Raw genomic sequence first — 16440 nt, forward strand, 5'->3', positions numbered from 1 at the left:
CGTATTTAGTTCTCTTTTTCTCTCCATCTTTCTGTTCTCCTCTCTTTCCATGTCTTTCCATAAAGTTCTCCATCTTATGTATCAAGTCAATCTTAAATCTTTGTCCTTCATACTGAAAGAGGAGTCCTTTGGGTATTAGCCATCTAAAGGGGGTTTCTTCTTCCTTTAATTGGGTTGTCAATGGTGCATGTTGTTTGCGTTTCTCTCTTACTTTCCACGGAATTTCCTTTAGGACCCTTATATCTTTGCTACAAATTTTCAATGGTTTATCCTGCAACATATTCCATATACGTTCTCTATTTGCACGGCATACAATTTTAATATAGACTTCTCTTGGTACCTTATTTTTCTTTGCATATAATGAGTTGACTGTTTTCTGGCATGCTTCCTCACATTTTTTATGTATTGTTTGAATTTGTCCTATCATATCTTGGGATATACGTATATTTTCTGCCATTTGTATCTGAAAATCATTCTTTTTCCCCTTAATTTCGGACACTTCTGTGTTCAGACTCGCCATTTGTTGTACCACTTGATTTAGTGTAAGATTAATTTTATCCATCCCAGTCTGGAGCATCTCTCTTAAGGCCTTTTGAGCCTCTACCTCTGTTTGCTGCATCGTGAATGTAGAAGATTTAGTCTGGGCTGGAGAAGTAGGCGCTGAGGAAGAAAGACCTGTTTTTTCACCTCTTCCCTTACTCATTGTTTCTCAAAAGCTATGCCTTATGTTCAAGACAATTCTTATTTTAGAATTACTGGAAAAATTTCCAGGGAAAGTTACTTCATTCCACAGAGTCTGTCCTCCCACTAACTAAAGCTCAAATTATCTAGTCTCCAAAAAAAAAAAAACAGGCAAAGGAGTTAAAGGAGAAAGTCCAATCTATAAACTTAATTATTTAAACCTTCTAATTCCACTTAAAGGTCTTAGAGCCAAGGGAAATAAAACAAAAAGTAACACATAGCTCCTTCCCATGGAAAGCCACCTCAAGGGAGGGAAGAAGCACCAAACTTCTCTTCTCCCTTTCTTCACTCTTTTTCGAGCAATATTTTAACAAGCTCTTATCACTTTAGCATTCCTTGGCAATTAGAACTCAGTTAGTGGAGGTATAAATCCCATCTCCAACAAGCAGAAAAGAAAGAAGATAATTCCATTAATTCATTCCAGACGTCTCAGCTAATTGCCCATTAGGACTCTTGCATCCACTCTGGCACTAGAAATCAATCCTGGGTCAAGCCCTTGTTGTCTGCTACCCACAAGAGCGACTGTACAGGAAAATTTCCCAGGTTTTGACATTCTCCAGATGTCTTTTAGGGGTGTAGAAACCCCCCCCCCCGGGTGGTGCAGTTCAGTCCCCACTAGAGCAGAGCTCTGAGGTTCCTGCTTCACTCAGCCATTTCCGGAAGATGTCTCCAAAATGTAAGCACCTTGAAGAATTCTGAAGAAAAGTCTTACAACAAATCACCCTTATAACAAGTTATATCATTCCCCTGAAACTCTTATATTACTGGAAAAATCAATCACTTCCACAGATAAGACAAGATCTGATATCAACTCTTCCAGCAGTTGCTAAAACTTATAGTGTCGAGGTGAAAATCTCAGCTCCCACCCAATCTGAACACATGGTTTACAAAGGTATGGGAACAACTCATAATGGAAAAGATAATGGACAGATTACAACAATCAATAAACTATCCTAAAACAACACATTTTCTAGAGGAAAGGTTCCCATTTTTAGAATACCTTTCCCGTAATGATTCACAACAAAATCACTCTATCAGGCAATTATTAACATTGAAATCCAGGTGGATAAAAATCAATGATTTAAAAAAAATTAAAATCCAATTTAAATTTTAAAAATCCAATTGTTTTAAAAAAATTTAAAATGTTTTTTTTATTTAAATTGGATTTTTTAAATTTAAATTGGATTTTCTTAATAAAATGTTTTTTGAGGAAAAATCTATCTAAAGATAGTTTTCTATTTAAGATACATTATAGTCCAAAGGTTATCATCATGAAATAAGGATTAGTTTTTAATTATGTAGCATGAAACTGTATATTCATGCAATGTTTAAATTTTTGGTAAACAATCCATTCACAATGTCACGCTCTTCCACAGGTTTTTGTAAGATTATTGGGCAATTTTTCTATCTAGAAGATATTATCACAGATGGTTTTACAGTTCTCAAAACTGTGAATTTGTGTCTGCAGAGATCAGATGTCTCTTTTTCATAGCAAAAAGGTTATTAAAAAATACTTGAGAAAAAGACATTAATCCCATTGTTCCTTTGCAAATCTTTGTACACAAAACCAACCCCTTAAGTGCTAAGTTTCAAAAACTTCAATGAATAGAAGATTGTTGGGAGTAGAACAGATCCGCACAAGAAGCTGTGAGGAGTAGGTAGAAAAGAATGAGTCTTTATGTAGAAAACCATGATTTAAATCTAGTCTTACTGACTAGTGATTTAAATCAAATCTACCCTGTTGAAATCTAATACAGAATGACAGAAATATACAGATACAAATGATAACCCCCACTCTACACATCTTAATTCACAATGCCATCATGTTATTTAATATAGGTAATAATACAGCAAAATATAGCATCTAAAGCCATTATAATAGACCTGCTGTATATAGTTCAACATATATACCTAGTGTAGTGCTATCATTTTACGATTACTCTTGTATATAAGAACACTAGCTTGATACCCATGCTTCACTAAGGTATTTAACTACTTTAAATCCAGTTATAATAGCCTAACTCAAACAGGACACAGTATCTTATTCCAGGACACTAAAATACTGGACAACACATCCAACTACTTTGTCAGATCGCACAGGGAAGCCATTGAAATTCATAAGCATAAGCACAATTTCAAAAGGAAAGAAGAGAGTTTAAGAATGAATAGGGCATGGTTTCCAGTCCTGAAAAACACCAGACTAACAAAATACTCTACATCTTACAATAGCCCTCCAGATAAGATTAGCATATCAACCACCAATCCATATGCAAAAGAACCTCCTCAGGATACAGTGAAGCTTCCCCCCATTAGCATTTCACACCCTGGGAAACTCTTACAGGATCACTCAGCGCAAACCCACCTTCCTGAGTAGATACAAATTACCTGCTAACATCTCCACACATTCACACCAAGAGATCTCTGTCTTTCGGTGCTACACCTCTGAAGATGCCAGTCACAGCTGCTGGCGAAACATCAGGAACTACAATGCCAAGACCACAGTCATACAGCCCGGAAAATCTACAACAACCAACGTTCTCTGGCCGTGAAAGCCTTCGACAATATACCAGTTATAATACTTATGGGTATATAACATTTTTTAGGTTCTGTTTTTTTTGTGTGTGTTTTTGTTTTTGAGTTGGCAATCCTAGGGAACTTTGAGGGGAAGACTGGGAGGTGCATTTGACCTCAGGACACATTCAATGACTCCCAATAACAACTGCATACTGTTTAGAATGTGGGGGGGGGGTTAGGACCAATCAGGCCGCATAAGCAAATGATCTTTGTGTTTCAAATATCTCGGGGTGAATGAATGAATTTATTTGCGGTCAGAGACCATAACAATGACAATACATCCTTATCAATCAATAGAATAGTTAAATCCAGCGTAAAAATGTAACGGATGTAGAAAAATACATTTAGCATTTAAAATCTTATCTTAAAATGTATATAGTTCTCTGGGAACCGCAGGAGTTCTAATATTTAAAACACTGACATTAAAATAGTTAAAATAGTAAAAACAGCAGGACAACTATGTATGGCTATTCTTTTTATCATGGAATTTAACCAAATAGAGACAGAATTTGCCTATTTGCCTGGAGATAGCTGGGTTTTCATCAATTAGGAGTTTCTCCAGGCAGGCCTTATTTGCCTCTGCAATTGGTGTGTCTAAGAGTGGGGAAATAAACTTGTCCCTATAGACTTGATGGAAAGGACAACGAAAGAACATATGAATAAGTTATTCCACTTCACCAATGGAGCAACAGCAGCGTCTATCCTCGTATGGGGTCTTTCTATGGTCATTGAAGGGATAACTTCACATCGGGCCAGGGTGAAAGCTCTTCTATAAGATGGGACATCCAAATGAGTGAGATATCTGGCCATACCCATAACATATCTAGATTCCCTAGGGGCCATAAAATGAGGAGACTGAGCTAAATCTCATTGGCGCTCTGTCTCTCACCCTTTGTTTAACAATACTTTTTGCCTGGTCACTGCCCTGAGTCAGTAGGTTGGCAGGCGAGATGTCTCGGGGTGTGTGTGTGTGAGGTGTGGAATGTTGTGAGCCCCAATCAGCCCACATAGGCAAATGTCCTTGAAAGGCTGGCCCAATCAGGGAAATGTGGCCAACCTGGCAGTGGGCAGGGGTGCAAGCAGGCAGTAGCCTGCCAGCCACACAAGGAAGCTGTATCCCTTTGGGAAAACACATTTTACCCTTCTTTACTCCCTTAGGGGGCAAGTTTCTTAAAATCCCTTCTTAGTGGGTGTTTACATCATTAAAGAAACATTCTCCCCAAATTTCAGGTTTCTAGGTCCAGAGGTTTGGGCTGGGTGTTGATGAGTCAGTCAGGACACTTGTCTTTTTATATATATATATATATATATATATATATATATATATATACTTGAAAAATAAAGTAAAAAAATTAATTACTAGATGTTCATCAGCACAATATTGAATGGTCTCTACTGATCAATGCAATCCCATTCTGGTTACTGATATCAGAGCTATATCGTCTGCATATAGCATGACCCGAATCAGATGACTCCCTAGCTGTGGAGGATGCAAAGACAGCATGTTCAATCTAGGGGGCTAAATCATTAATGTAAAGATTAAACAAGGTAGGAGCAAGGACACAGCCTTGCCTTAAACCTCTCTTTACCTCTATGAGGCAGATAAACAGCCATTTACACCATAGCTGACTCTAACATGAATATTAGAGTATTGGTGAATTATATATTGCTATAGTCTTTTCACTATTTTTTTTTAAAAAGATAGCAAAAAACCCATCAGAGATGGTATTGGATGAGGGCAGGGAGGTATGGAAATCGTCATCTTCCCTTCCAAACTTTCCCAAACCCACTTTCTCCCCACTCTCTAGGGAGGAGATTGACAGAACCCTGTGATTAGTTAAGCCCATCACATGCCCCTTGGACCCATGCCCATTGTGGCTGGTGAACACCAGTGCTGATGGGCTGCGGTCCTCATTGGAGGCCATTGTTAATCTATCCTTACGATCGGGTTTTTCCTGACCCATTAAAGGAAGCTGTCGTGAGGCCTCTTTTAAAGAAACCATCGCTGGACCCCACTGACCTGGTCAATTACTGCCCGGTCTCGAACCTCCCATTTCTGGAAAAGGTGATTGAGCAGGTGGTGGTGGAACAGCTGCAGGGCTTCCTGAAGGATGTCTCAGCCCTAGATCCCTTCCAGTCTGGGTTGCACCTGGGACATGGGGTGGAGATGTTGCTGGTCACCCTCACAGATGGTCACCCTCACAGCATTCAATACAGTCAATTATGAGCTTTTGACACACTGCCTTGCCAATGTGGGGATATGAGGGATGGCCTTGCAGTGGCTTGTATCTTTTCTCCACGGTCAGGGACAGAGGGTGGCATTTGGGGAGAAATTGTCATTCTGCCCCCCTTTGGTCTGGGCCCCTGCAGGGAGCAATACGATCCTTATTACTATTTAATGTCTATATGTGCCCCCTTGCCCAGTTGGTGCCAAGTTTCAGAATCAGGTGCCATCAATATGCAGATGACACCCAGTTGTATCTGATGATGGACGGCCAGCCCAACTCGGCTCCAGATGTCCTGGAACATGTTTTTGCAGCCGTGACTGGCTGGTTGAAACAGAGTCGGCTGAAACTGAACCCGGCAAAGACGGAGGTCCTGTACTTGAGCCACAGGGGTTTAGGCTTGGGACTCTGGCTCCCGGCCCTCGAGTGCCAGTTCCAAGGGTTAGGAGCCAGGAGGTGATCCTGGATGCCTCCCTGAAAATGGAGGCACAGGTCACAGCGGTTGTCAGGTCCTCTTTTTTCCATCTGCGCCAGACCAAGCAACTTGTCCCATACCTGTCAACCCGTGACTTAACTACAGTGATCCAGGCAACGGTCATCTCTAGATGAGATTACTGCAACTCGCTCTACACAGGGCTGCCCTTGAGCCTGACCTGGAGATTACAGCTGGTACAAAATGAGTTATTATGAGAATGTCAAATGGGGCACATATAACACCAATATTACGCGAGCTGCATTGGTTGCCTGTGGAGTACTGGATCAGATTCAAGGTTTTGGTACTGACCTATGTGGACTGGGACCAGTGTATCTGTGGGACCATCTCTCCCCATATATTCCCCGGAGGACAATAAACAGCTGTTTATTGGAGATAAACAGCTGTTGGTGGTTCCTGGCCCCAAGGAGGCCTGCTTAGCCTTGACCAGAGCCAGGGCCTTTTCAATCCTGGCTCCCACCTGGTGGAACGCTCTGTCTACTGAGACAAGGGCCTGGCAAGACCTACTATCTTTTGGCCGAGCCTGTAAGACAGAGCTGTTCTGCCAGGTACATGGCTGAGGCCTGGGCCTCCGCCAGCCTGAAACAACAGGGGGTGTATAAAATCTAACCCTTCCTGCGAAGGCTGCCCACCATCCTGTTTTAGTTTGTAAGGCTGACTGTATAACTAGAAATAAGTTTTTATTTTAATGATGTTTTTAAATGGTTTATGGAAATGGAATTTTATTGTATTTTAATGGGTTGTGATCCGCCTTGAGCCCGCTCGTGGGGAGGGTGGAATAAAAATGTGAAATAAATAAAATAAAATAAATAATAAAGAAATAAAGATGACTGATAAAAAAGAGTAACCTAACTGGTATACCTGTCCTGCATAGGTTCTCTCAGAGTCTATCCCAAAGGACCATATTGAATGCAGCTTTTAGGTCAAAGAAAGGAACATATAACCTACCCTGTTTAGTTCTAATATATTTCTAATCCATATGTGCAAGGGCCACAAAATGATCTGCTGTTGACATACCCCTTTGAATTCCAGCTTCTTCTATTCCCAACAGTTGTTCCGAATCCATCCAAGTTTTCAACTTAATGAGTAAGTGGCTTGCATAAAGTTTCCCAAAAGATGACAACAAGCTTATAGGTCTGTAATTCTTCAGGTAGAGTTTATCCCCCTTTTTATAAATAGGAACCACTACAGCCTCTTGCCAGGTCACAAAAAATTGTCAAGAATAATCAATTATCTGAAACAAGACTGTCAAAGTTGGGGTCCACGAAGTGGCAAAATCCTTGATTAAATTAGGTGGTATCCAATCAGAACCTGCCACCTTGCCTGCCTTTAAACCAGCAATAAGATTCAAGATGTGAGCTTCCATAGCTGGGGACCAAGTAATATTTGTCTTTACAATCCAACATAGTCTCAACACTACGGAAGAGAAATCAGCTACATATAAAGATGTAAAGTGTTCTACCCACTTATTACAGGAGATACAATTATCTGTATTTTGTTTTCTTTGAACTAATGACCTGTTAATGACCTCCAAAAAGATCTTGTCTCTTTGCTAGTGGATGCCTCAATCAGGTCAGCCAAAGATTGTCAGATACCACAGTACTTCTTATGCCTAAGAATGATGCTATGTCTACACTTTGAATTAAGGTATATTGTTCATGTAGTAACATTACTAGATTTCTTAAATTTATAGTAATCTTCCTGACTTGTCTCCTGCTTTTTTTGCACTTTGCATCAAACCTAATCTTCAGAAACAAAGATGGCTTTTGCTAGCACATGTTTATAGAATATGTTGTATTTTTGTACAACTATTGACTGATCAATACTAAGTTTGTTGTGATGATCGCTGGAAACTTCATAATTAGAGATGGGCATGAACTGAAATACAAACCAAAGTTTGTGACGAACCAGGCTGGTTCGTAGTTCACGAGCCGGCGATTCATCAGATCCCATTTCTGATGAACCGCCATGAACTTTAGGCTGGTTCATTTGGTTCTTTTTCTAGTTCATCACTGCAGACAGCCTGGTGCCAATCAATCAGTTTCCTAGGCAACAAGGGATGGATTTCCTGCTGACCCAGAAGTGGCCTTCAAGTGACCTTCTGCTCACCTGGAAGTGACATTTTCACAAACCAAACAAATTGGTTCACGAACTGGGGCAAGTTCGTGACAGTTCGTGGTTCGTGAAATGCGATGAACCATGAACCATACGGTTTGGGTTTTTTCTGGTTCGTGCCTCCCTCTATTCATAATATGTTAAATCCACAGTATTTAAATTTAGAAACAGGAATGTTGCTTTGTTTTATATATAAAAGGGAAGGACTCTATATCAGCACAGAAATACATGAAGAATGGGAAGGAACATAAGTTCTTCCTCAGTACAGAAATTAATTTAAAGTTCTGTTAGTTAAATATGAAAAAATACACTCTTATTGTCGAAGGCTTTCACAGCCGGAGAACGATGGTTGTTGTGGATTTTCCAGGCTGTATAGCCGTGGTCTTGGCACTGTAGTTCCTGACGCCAGCAGCTGTGACTGGCATCTTCAGAGATGTAGGACCTCACTGAGAGATCTCTGTCTTTTGGTGCTACACCTCTGAAGATGCCAGTCACAGCTGCTGGCGAACCGTCAGGAACTACAATGCCAAGACCACGGCTATACAGTCCGGAAAATCCACAACAACCAAATACACTCTTCTTTCTTAGAACATTTTGAATTATGATTTGGTGTGACTCCTTGTTCAATGCTTTTCCTTTCAGAATAGTTATTTTATGGAATTATGCTAAGGAATCTCATGAAGTTAACAGATAAACTAAAAAGACCAGGGCCATTTATCCATGTCTTAAAAATAGTGCCCCACTCATGGAACACTGGTGGCTTCTTTGCGTGATTTCTGATGTCACCCGGATGCAGGCAGTGATGATTCCATGAGTCGGGTGCTATTTTTAAGATGTGGGGAAACGACCCGGTTAATTTTAATTATGCATTGTAAGCTTTCTACAGGTGTACCCTGAAATATATAAGAAAATCTTATGTGAAAGTGACTCCATTCATGTGGGAGTAAAACTATTTATGAATACCTCAGTAAAATTGTGAAATACTAGTTGCTTTATATGTTCAGTTTTTCTCAACATAACTGACTGAAGGCAGGTTACAAAATGCAAACAAAAGAGTAAAAGCATCTTAAAAATTAAGTTCTTACCTAGTAAACTGCCGCTTTCTTCATAAATAGAACAGATTGATATGTCATCACCATATCGGAAAACAGCCACCACACAAGGATGGATGGGCAGTTAATATTCCTAATAAAATGCATGTTTATATTAAAATATTAAATTCACACTTACTCATACAGATTTTTCATTGGGACAGTTAAAATGACAGCTGTTGTAAGAAGACCATTACAATGCTTGTGTATTTTGTAAATGTAAGGATTTTTGTCTTGATGTGGACTCAAGAGTTCTTGCACTGAGCCACAAATTGACCACAGCATGTTTTCACAGGTCATCAGAATTGCTGTAGCATCTATTCTGTAAGAGACAAAACAAAAGTCCTGAAAGTTTTGAAAAAAATGCAGTATAATCCATAATGTGATGTAATTAGTATAAAACAAAAAAATCTTTGTTTTCTTGAAAGTCATCAGGGTCCTGAGGCACAATTAATTAAATGAAAGCACTGTGGCATTTATCCTCCACACAGTTCCCAGAGGTTCTGTGACCCTTAGCAGTACATTTTGTACCCATATGTTGGAAAATGTGTGAAATTGGGGGAATGAATTTGCTCAACTTCAGCCTTGTAGTTGACCTCTTTTTTATTAAATTAAAACTCTTCTAATATTGGACCAATTAACATGGATATTTTGTAACATTCACTTGCAGCCCAGCGCTAAGGGACGCCGGCCGAGGCCCGGAGCGGCGCAAAACAAAACACAGAGACAATTACTGGAGTTAACAAGGCCACAACTTTATTGGTTACAGTGACAAGGAGCAATGGCCCGCATGGGGATCGGATCCCGACATTGACTGACCCGCCTGCCAGTCAATCCCTCCGGCCCCCACAGGCCCAGGCTGTGGGGGGGAAACCGAGGGATGGCCGTTAGTGGGGGCAGACGGGTGTACACCCCTTGCTGTCCCCCCGGCCACCAGGGAGCGCGCCATCGTGGGCCGGGCCCCCGAGCTGGGCCCCGCCCTCTGGCTTCGCTCCCTGAATTCCTTATGGGAATCCCCTGTAAAAGAGGGGTTTGATGTGGCCTCTGGGCCCATCTCCCCCCCAGAGGGATCGGATCCCAATGCCAAACCGCCCCCCAAACGTTGTGACAAACGATAACAGAATTAACCAACAAAAGGGAAGGGAGGGAGGGGCTTCGCGTCGCTGGAAGGAAGTGGGGCTCCCACGCGGCTGCCTACCGTAAGTACCAGCCAGGCGGACCGGAGGGAAGACTTCGGCCCTCCAGTCCGCCCCGACCTGATTGGCCGGGAGCCGTTTGAATTTGATTGGCTGGCGCGGAGGCAGCCGCGCAGCAGCGCTCCCGCTCACCTCCAGCCTCCCCCGGCGGCCCCGCGGGCAGCAAACCGGCGCCCGGGTAAGTCCGGGCACCGTTGCTTCTGTGTGTCCACTTTCTATAATAGTTTTTAGTGTCTCATTCCCTGTATGTCATGTTCACAACCAACAATTTAATGAGGTACTCTCCATCAAAGTTAAGATGCGGAAAAGCAGATAAGAAACAACACAATAAAGTTCATGTTTGGGCAAAGTATGGATGGCATGGTTTCTCAAAGAGAAAAGCATCTTCCCAGAAGTCTTCAACAGTTCTATAAGCATCAAGATTAACTTAGTTCTCTCTCTCTCTCTCTCTCTCTCTCTCTCTCTCTCTCTCTCTCTCTCTCTCTCTCTCACACACACACACACACACACACACACACACACACACACACACACACTTAATTCTGTTTTGGATTTTAGTCAGATGGTTTTATATTCAGGTACAGAACAACAAAATATGAAATTAATAATAAAGTACTAATAAATTATTACCTTATCTGTGACGTTCTTTTGTAACTGGTATGGGCTTGAAAATATCTGTTAGTCAAGATTGCCAAAGATTCTTCTAGCACTTCTGTTAGAATCTCCTGGGCTAACACAGGGGGTAGAACAGTCCATAGATCATGATGAAGAGCACAGCAGAAATAATGCCACATCTGGACAGAGAATGAACATCTTTCCCCCTGGCAAAACCACCAAAGGTTAAACAATAGAAACACATCTTCCCAAACGTCAACTTGGATTCAGTGAAACTAATCCATTCAGGCTGAAAGGAAATTGCTAAATAATTTGAAATGCTGAACTATCAGAACAGAATCCTCACAAGATGTAAAACATCTCTCTCTCTCTCTCTCTCTCTCTCTCTCTCTCTCTCTCTCTCACACACACACACACACACACACACACACACACACACCATGTTCTATTTCAGTAAACCAGGGTTCTTTCAAAAATTCAAACCACAAACATCTGAACTATTATAAATTTGTCTCCATATCTTTAATATTTCACTTCCAAAATGACAATTTTTGTCAGTACATACATTCACTATCTGTGAAAATTTAACTGCAAGATTGACCAACTGTGAGGCAGTTTCCACAGAACCAGTCCCAAACTGTATTTCCTTAGCAGCCCTCAGTTCATAACTTATTCCACATATGTCAGAGCTAAGGCTTCACCCAATCTTCACTTGCATGCCAAATATTCCCCTATCCCAAGATTCCTGTTCAGGCTTTTGTTAGCGGCTAGAATATATTTCTTTGCAACTAATACATCTCTAGATTCCCCTCTTCCCTACTAAACAGCCTGAGCCAATAATTTCCAATGAGAGAATTAATATCAATGTTTACATGTAAAGTTTAGCTTAATATTACTCATGGAACTAGGAGTAGTAGTGGCAGACAGACAGATGGTGCCCACAGAAGTTCAGAGAGATTTGAATCATATAGCAGCCTTGCTGAAACTAATTACGTCTGCACCTGGTCAGCAGCACCCTGATGGGAAATCATTCAGATATCTTAACCTTATATAAACCATCAAGTTTTGTGGATGAAAGGCAGGATATAAATGTAGTAAATAAACTGTATATCACCATAAGCCTTACTTTGGACCACAGACCAGTAGTTGCTGGAAACTTTTATCCTGCCTTGGCAAAACAGAAGCAACTTCTCATACCTGAACATCCAGTTAATGAGATTGCTCATGTACTTACATAAACTGACAGATTATGACATTGTCCTATTTACCTATAGCTGAAAGAACAATAGAAGTGTTGGTAGTGTATTCAATACAACTTGCTGGATATGTAAGTGTTCATTGTTAGGATTCTTTTAAAAATAGGCTGATATCTCTTTATTATGTTTTAAAAATACCAGAAATAAATTTAACAGTCTAAGATCTGCACATTTTAATGTTTTGGCAGATTTTTTCATACAAATGTAGTCTGAAACCAGAGATTATAATAATTTCCTGTCTAATAGGTAATATACTATACAGTTTTGTTATTACGGGTCACTGTAATGGAGTATAGCTATCAAAAAATAACCTTACTGATACGGATCTTGGCATATTATGTTTCTAAGATTATTATCAAATCAAATGATTATATGGTTGTTGGGGGTTTTCCGGGCTGTATTGCCGTGGTCTTGGCATTGTAGTTCCTGACGTTTCGCCAGCAGCTGTGGCTGGCATCTTCAGAGGTGTAGCACCAAAAGACAGAGATCTCTCAGTGTCACAGTGTGGAAAAGATGTAGGTCATTTGTATCTACTCAAATGATTATATGTGGACACTTTATTAATGTTTTGTATTTTAACGTGTGTGTATTTTATGATATGCTAATAAAATAATTAACTATTGTAGGTATTCAGCAATGGTAATAAACTAATATGAAAGTATTATGAGTAAATCACCTGCTGTAGCAAACATAAAAAATTATGTTTTCATTCATATTATCCAGTGAATTTTAAGCATTTTGAAACAAGATCATTTTAGTAAGATTTTAAGTCTCCTTCAATATATTTAAATATACTGTATCTTCTACTTACAATGTATTCTATATTATGGTATTTAAGTACTTCAATGTAGTTATTCATAAAACTTGTTTCATAAACAATCTGAAGTTCCACAGACCAATATATATTACCCTTCCTTATTATTAAAGACATCTCACATTATATTATCTCAACGGGTAAACTTAATAATAAGCAGTGTGATTAGTTTAAAAGTACTTATTAGAGCTTTGAATTAATTTTTTCCTGTTTGCTATTTGTTGTTACTTGTAAGTATTAAAACAGATAAACATCTACTATTTTTGCAAGCTTCATACAATAAGACAGCTGTTAGCTTTCATTTAAATTGTATGTCAGTGAATAGGCAGCTGGGCAGTATTAGATAAACTACTCAATATAATCTGTAAACAGACAAGTTTATTTTTTGACAATTTGAAGTCAAGTTTTCAAAATTATGCCAGATGCTTTAAATGAATTTAAAATACTGCCCTGAGCTAGATGAACAAGGTAATTGCTCAAATATAGAACTAAATTTTAGAAGACATAAAGGTAGGAGACTTACAAGTACTTGCAGTGTGTTTGTGTGTGTGTGTGTGTGGGGGGGATCTTATTTTCTCCTTCCCCACTATTTTCTCTTTCATTGCTCCTGGCAATCCCCATATCCTCAGCTTTCCCTGCTTCCTTCTCCCTACCCACCAACCAAGCTTTTATCTGCCCCCATCTTCAGTTATATTTATTATTTTTTACTATATGTATATTCCACCATTCTCTACAATGCCCTGACCTTGATCTTGTCAGATTTTGGAAGCTAAGTATGGTGGTAAACCTTGATTAGTAATTGTATGGGAGACCTCAAAGAAGACTAAAGTTGCATTAGTAGGCAATGGCAAACTACCTCTGTTAGTCCCTTGCCTTGAAAATCAAAGCAGGTGTTATTGTAAATCAGCTATGACTTGACAGCACTTTCCACCGTCACCATTCTCTACAATGGGAACCCAAAGCAGCTTACATTATTCTTACATTATTCTCTTCCATTTTATCTTAACAGCCCTCTGAAATATCTTAAAGTAAGTGTGTGTGACAGGCTCAAGGTCACCCAGCAAGCTTCATGGCAGAGTGGGAATTTGAACCTGGTCCCTGAGATCCGACACTGAAACTCTAACCACTATACTGGCCTCTGTGGTTTGGCAGCTGTTGAACAGTATGAAGCAGCTGGGCTTGGGTGAATCATGCAAGCCATGTGGTATCAAGCTGCCCAATGGTTGCTTCTGAGCCCGGCCCCACTGAATCCCCTCTCAGAAGCCAAAACAGCCATGGAACAGCAACAGCCACTGAGGCCATCGGGTTAAAGCTATAGGCATTCCTTTTATCAATTTTAACCTCCCCCTCCATATATTTTTTTTAAGACTTCAGATTTTTATGCAAATCTGGGTGATTTTTCAGGTGTGTAGGAACATCTGTCTTGTCCGTTCATGGCTCCAGTCTCTGGATTTATGCATCCACAGATCAGGGCTACTTGGCTATTTGTATGTAAGATGATGATGATATATTCAAGGAGCCACGCTTTACGTAGTTAAATCTGTTTTCCAAATTTCAGATAGGTGATATAGGTGATAGACGAACACCACTCTGCATTCATAGTCAACTACGGCTCTCAATTCAATACTAGAAGTTCAGGATTTATGGGATGATAGTCTTCTTGTATTTCTATGAGAAGCTCTGAAAAAAATTTCAAACCTTCTCACCCGTTAAGCTGATTAGAAAAGCAGACATTGCCAATACGAAATCTCTTACTACCTCTAGCACAAAATAACTTCTTGTCAAGTGGTGAGTTTTAAGTTGTGTCCCTAGAGAATCAGACCCTCTGAGACATGACCTTATAAGCCATGCATTTGTAGTATATATGTTCTTAAACTTGTTTTTATTGCATATCTGATACTGTTCTCACTATGTTGTTATGAGGAAATAAGAGGATGGAAGCCTCCACGATGCATACACAGTTGGTGTTGTGGACTGCCCAGATATTGCATCATCAAAGGAGCACTGCCTGCCCCCAAGCCCCACCTTGACAGAGCACTCCTGTAAGGCAGGTCCCTCAGGGCCTCCCAAATGGACCCTGAACCAGTACTGACACCAGTCCCTGAGTCAGAAGGCCCTCAAGCCAGATGGCCCCAGAATGGACCCACCCAATGCCAGACCTGTCACAGTCTCCTCCAGGAATCCAGGAACAGAAAAGGAGAAGGGCTAGGGCTAAGGTCTGCACCAAGTGCAAGAGTGCATGCTTGGTGGCCCAAGGCTTCCCCTCTGCTGTGAAAGTGCCAGGAGAGACCAATGAGTCATTGCAGGACTTGGGGCCCACTACTCCTCATGAGTAGAAGAACTTACTCAGCTTCTGGAGAGGAACCTAATGTGGGGCCCAGCATCACCTGGAGGGAAATACGCTATTTCAGGCTGCAGTGAGGCTGGAATCAATGTGGTTAGAAGGTTTGCAATCATTCTGGCTAGCCTACAAGTTGCCTGACCACTTTGTCGCCACTCCTTAGAACCTTGTTACCTGGCCCTTGAATCACTTTAGGACTTTCCCTTTGGATTACATTGAGTTGGACTTTGGACTGCTGTTTGACTTCCTTTGGATTACACTGCCTTACTCTGGACTTTGAGTCTGGGACCACTGCTGAAGGGCCATGTGGTGGCTAGGGCTTGCTCCTTGCCTGGAGGACCAAACAGCTTACCACGTGCATTTTGAAAAGAAACTACCCAGCATGTGGCAGGCACCAGTGAAAGAGAAGAGGAGGGAAGAACTTTGGGGTCTTAGACAAATATTTTAATCAAAATTAGAGACCTTGGGCTGATAAAGCATGAGAATGGCTGAGTAGTCTTAAACTGCAACTAGATTCTCTCAATATTGTTATATTGAAGATAACACTGAAATTTCAATCTATCCTGTTGCACATGTGTCTAAAGAACTCTTACCACAGTGAGATATTTTCATGAGCAACTGTTACAGAACTACAGCCAACACAACTTTGACTTCAGGTAGTGCTGAAGTTATGTTTCAAATTACTCAGAAAGCAGAAAAGAGTAAGACAAAGCATGTAAAAAAGAAAGATAAAAAAAGTTAAGCTCACACCTCATAAAAAGCTTTGTAGTCATCCCAATAGTGACTCTCGGCATCCTGTAAAATGCTCGTAGCACAAACTCTGATGCAGTAGTTTTTAACTTGAAATTGCAGAACGCTGATCAGTTCCTGATATTGCTGGAGAGGCACCAGGAATAAAGGCCTGTTTAAATGGAATGATCAAAGAGAGAAAGATTTAAGGCTAGTGCAGTAGGAGGTATCAATCTACAGTTCTACAAAT

General features: G+C 40.5%; 1 protein-coding gene across 1 annotated transcript in view; it reads right to left on the reverse strand.

Moving 5' to 3' along the window:
• The window catches only part of KIAA0825 (KIAA0825 ortholog), a 514789-nt gene that overhangs the window by 325803 nt on the left and 172546 nt on the right, over positions 1-16440 (reverse strand). Inside the window, exons 9-11 of the mRNA XM_054987566.1 lie at positions 16212-16362; positions 11066-11256; positions 9379-9561 (exon numbers count right to left, since the gene is read on the reverse strand). Coding sequence (XP_054843541.1) covers positions 9379-9561; positions 11066-11256; positions 16212-16362 — 525 coding nt within the window. The remainder of the gene's footprint in view (positions 1-9378; positions 9562-11065; positions 11257-16211; positions 16363-16440) is intronic.

This window comes from Eublepharis macularius, chromosome 8, assembly GCF_028583425.1.
Source record: "Eublepharis macularius isolate TG4126 chromosome 8, MPM_Emac_v1.0, whole genome shotgun sequence".
NCBI lineage: Eukaryota > Metazoa > Chordata > Lepidosauria > Squamata > Eublepharidae > Eublepharis > Eublepharis macularius.